Raw genomic sequence first — 3,412 nt, 5'->3', positions numbered from 1 at the left:
CACTTATGTTTTTAATATTTAATATTAAATATTAAAAACATAAGTGTGTTTAGAGCAGAGTAATCGATTCGCATATACGCTCAACTATGATTCTAATTTTATTAAATATATATATATAGATAAATATTAAATATTTGAATATTTTAATATATGAATCTCCAGTTATGATGTTATTAAAAATATATGAGAGAACAATCCAATTCCAATTATTCGCAATAAAAAAATATTTATAATTTTTCAATTCGGGTTTATCGATTTTTGAGACATCCTCTATGAAATAATAATAGAGAATATAATTTCGAGATTTTACTTATCAATGATTCAAACATATCTGCTAATATTACAATTTAAAAATAATATTATAAGACGTAACAAATAAATAAAAAAGAAAAAAGAGAGGGGGAGAGAATAAATGACGTAAAATGGAAACGAATCATAATTGTATATGTGCATGTATACAAGCAAAAAAAAAACACGTATAAAACGTAATTACATACACGAATGTACGTATAAAACTGGTATAAGTAATATATCAGTATACTGATTAGAAATATGATTCGTTTTTCTTATTTCTCTGTTTTTTTTTTATTTTGAAGATGTTTTCACTCACTCTTTCTCGGAGGTACTCACGAAAGAAACGTATTTGAATTATTGCATCAGGCTCTTATGAAACTGATATTTAAAGATATTTGAATCGGAAAATACACATCGTTTAGGTTTCATGAGAAAGTGAGTAAAAGAGGAAAGGGTGGGAATGTTTGTAAGGGGAAAAACAGAATAGAGAGAAGAAGGAAAGAACGATTGGGAAAGTTTTTCTAATAATTCTGACGAATCTAAACGTCTCTAAATAAAATTCGTTTTAATTCTTGCATCAGAATGTTTTAGATTTGCGTCGTTGGATCACAAATTTAAAAAAAAAAAAGAAAAAAAAATATGAAAAAGAATACGTTCGTTGAAAAGAAGCGAGAAACGGGGCAAGGGAGAAAGTGAGAGAAAATCAAATTTAATACATTTAAAAATGTTAAAAATTCAGTAAGTACTACCATGTTAACGTGCGTTTGTGTATACTTTTGATAAAGAAAAAAAGGAGAAGAAAGAGAAAAATATATATTATCTTTGGTCATATCTATATAAATATATCTTTATCATATGTGTATATGATATAAGTATATATATTATATAAATATATACACCATATTATGAAGATACGATGGATAAATAAAGATATAGATTATCCATAAACAGAACTTCTTCAATACACCTCGGAACTAATTAATTTTTATTTTTATAGTGTTTACATATTTGTCTGTGCATTTTTTCTTTTTTTTTTAAGTAAAAGTTCCTTTTTTTTATCACAATTAGTTTATTAATCTGTCGAAATCAAATAATCGAAATCTAATTGCAATATTATATAACAATAATTAAATAAAATTAAATAAATTATATATTACAAAGTTGACAACTGTAATTAAGAACAAATATTACATTTTCGCCTATAATTTTTTTTTTCTCAACCTTCGAAAGTAAGTTAATAACAAAAAAAATGTTATTCCTTTCCTTTTCATTATTCTTATCTCTTTTTCTCTTCTTTAATTTTTTTTAAAAAAGTTCATTATCCTTGTATCTTATATGGCTAGAATACATTCCCAATCATACTTTCATTCTTATCTATTTACAACGATTGATATTGTTCCTCTATTGCGTTAACCTGCTATTTGACCTTTTTTTAAGGGGTTATGGGACTTTTATAAAATAGGGGAATAAACAGGAAAGCAAAAAAAAATATATATATATACATAAAAAATTAAAAAAAAAGTGGTGTATCCAAGCGTTGTTAGTTTTAATTTCAAATGAAATCTTTTTCTTCAACAATATTTGGTTGACTAAATGTTTATTCCAAGTATGAATTAATGAACTCGATGAACTCGATTTCATCATTGTTTAGCTTCGTCTGTTAAATGATATTGAACTTTGGCATTGACATATTTTTTTCTAAATTATTCTAAAACGAATAATGCATTGTCATTTCGATATTGAAAAGATTAAAAGTTGAAATCAATGAAATTTTATTCATAAAAATTAACGAAAATAACGCACGCACACGCACAAAAATAATCGCAAACTCGATAATAAATTGTTTACAAAATTGATCAATAAAATAATTGCATTTAAAATTGTAATTTGAAAAAAAAGATAAAAAATATATTTGATCTTTCAAATGTGTGTGAAATGGCAAGACCAAATAAAAATTTACTCTCATTCATATTATTTAAACGTTTTTTCAAATTTTACTCGATGTTTAGATCGTACAATCTCGATTATAATCTCATTAGAAATTTATTCGCAATAACATAATTAGTTTAGAAATGTATTTTCTAACAAAACGACAATATAATAACAAAAAGATAAGGACAAAAAAATCAACGTTCATTCGTATTTTCAATGAATGAAATTTTTGTTAAACATTTTTAAATTGTACGTTCGTGTTCAAATACGTTAATATTATCTGACGCAACCAATGTTATCGGCTAAATATAAAAGCCGACGAAACGAGACTCGACGTTAGTATAAGGAAAGGGTTGTTATCGAGAACACGAGGAAAGTGTCCTTTATTAAATATCATAGAAAATTTGTTTTTCATAAAATCTCATTAAAAAGTTTTGTAATCGAACGGTTTTTTTTAATAAGAAATCTTACGTATTTTATATACGCGACAACGTAAATCTCTTCGTTCTAGAATTATTATTACGTGTAATTTGTACGTTCAATTTGTTGATATTATATTAATCGATCAAAATAATATAAAACGTAATATAAAAATGTCGTTTGCTATGGAAGAAAGTACCAGTCTAACGATGGATTATTCTTCGTACAAAACTGAATTATCGAAAAGAAGAAGAGCCGTTGTTACGAGAGAATTAAGTTAGTAATATTTTTTTTACAAATTTTTCTCAATTATTGGACATATAATATTTTAACGAAAGTTATAACATTTTCTTTGTGCATACAGCCAAAATAGCATATTCGGCACCGAAGAGTTTGGTTTCACTTGCCGAGGGTATGCCGAATGAAAAGACGTTCCCGTTCACCGAAATATCCGTCAAACTTTACGATGGTTCGTCTTTTAAACTCGAGGAAAGCGAATTGGGAAAGGCTCTTCAATATATACCTACTCAAGGTTACCCTCCGTTATTGCAGGTAATTTTATGAATAATAAAAAATTCACACACACACAAGACAAAGAATAATTATATTTTTCTATATATGAAAATTAAATCGAATTATTGTTGTTTGTTTTAATCAAAATTTTGATACACAATATTTATTATTTTTAATTTAATATTTTTGATATTGTCTATTCAATATTATTATTATATTATATTAGAGAATAATTTAATTATTCATATGGAAT

General features: G+C 25.4%; 1 protein-coding gene across 2 annotated transcripts in view; it reads left to right on the top strand.

The window, feature by feature from the left end:
• The window catches only part of LOC106788958 (kynurenine/alpha-aminoadipate aminotransferase, mitochondrial-like), a 103,411-nt gene that overhangs the window by 95,723 nt on the left and 4,276 nt on the right, over nucleotides 1-3,412 (top strand). The window contains exons 1-2 of one of the 2 annotated variants that reach the window (XM_014752713.1): nucleotides 2,549-2,922; nucleotides 3,011-3,198. In XM_014752713.1, the coding sequence (XP_014608199.1) occupies nucleotides 2,820-2,922; nucleotides 3,011-3,198 (291 nt within the window). In that variant the 5' untranslated portion in view covers nucleotides 2,549-2,819. Of the gene's footprint in view, nucleotides 1-2,548; nucleotides 2,923-3,010; nucleotides 3,199-3,412 lie in introns of those variants that run through there. The other variant, XM_014752714.1, reaches the window with a different exon arrangement.

The sequence above is a fragment of the Polistes canadensis genome, unplaced genomic scaffold (genome assembly GCF_001313835.1).
Source record: "Polistes canadensis isolate GaletaPanama2010 unplaced genomic scaffold, ASM131383v1 scaffold_158, whole genome shotgun sequence".
NCBI classification, from domain to species: domain Eukaryota; kingdom Metazoa; phylum Arthropoda; class Insecta; order Hymenoptera; family Vespidae; genus Polistes; species Polistes canadensis.
The sequence above is the reverse complement of the archived record's forward strand: the minus strand, read 5'-3'. Positions and strand labels throughout refer to the sequence as shown.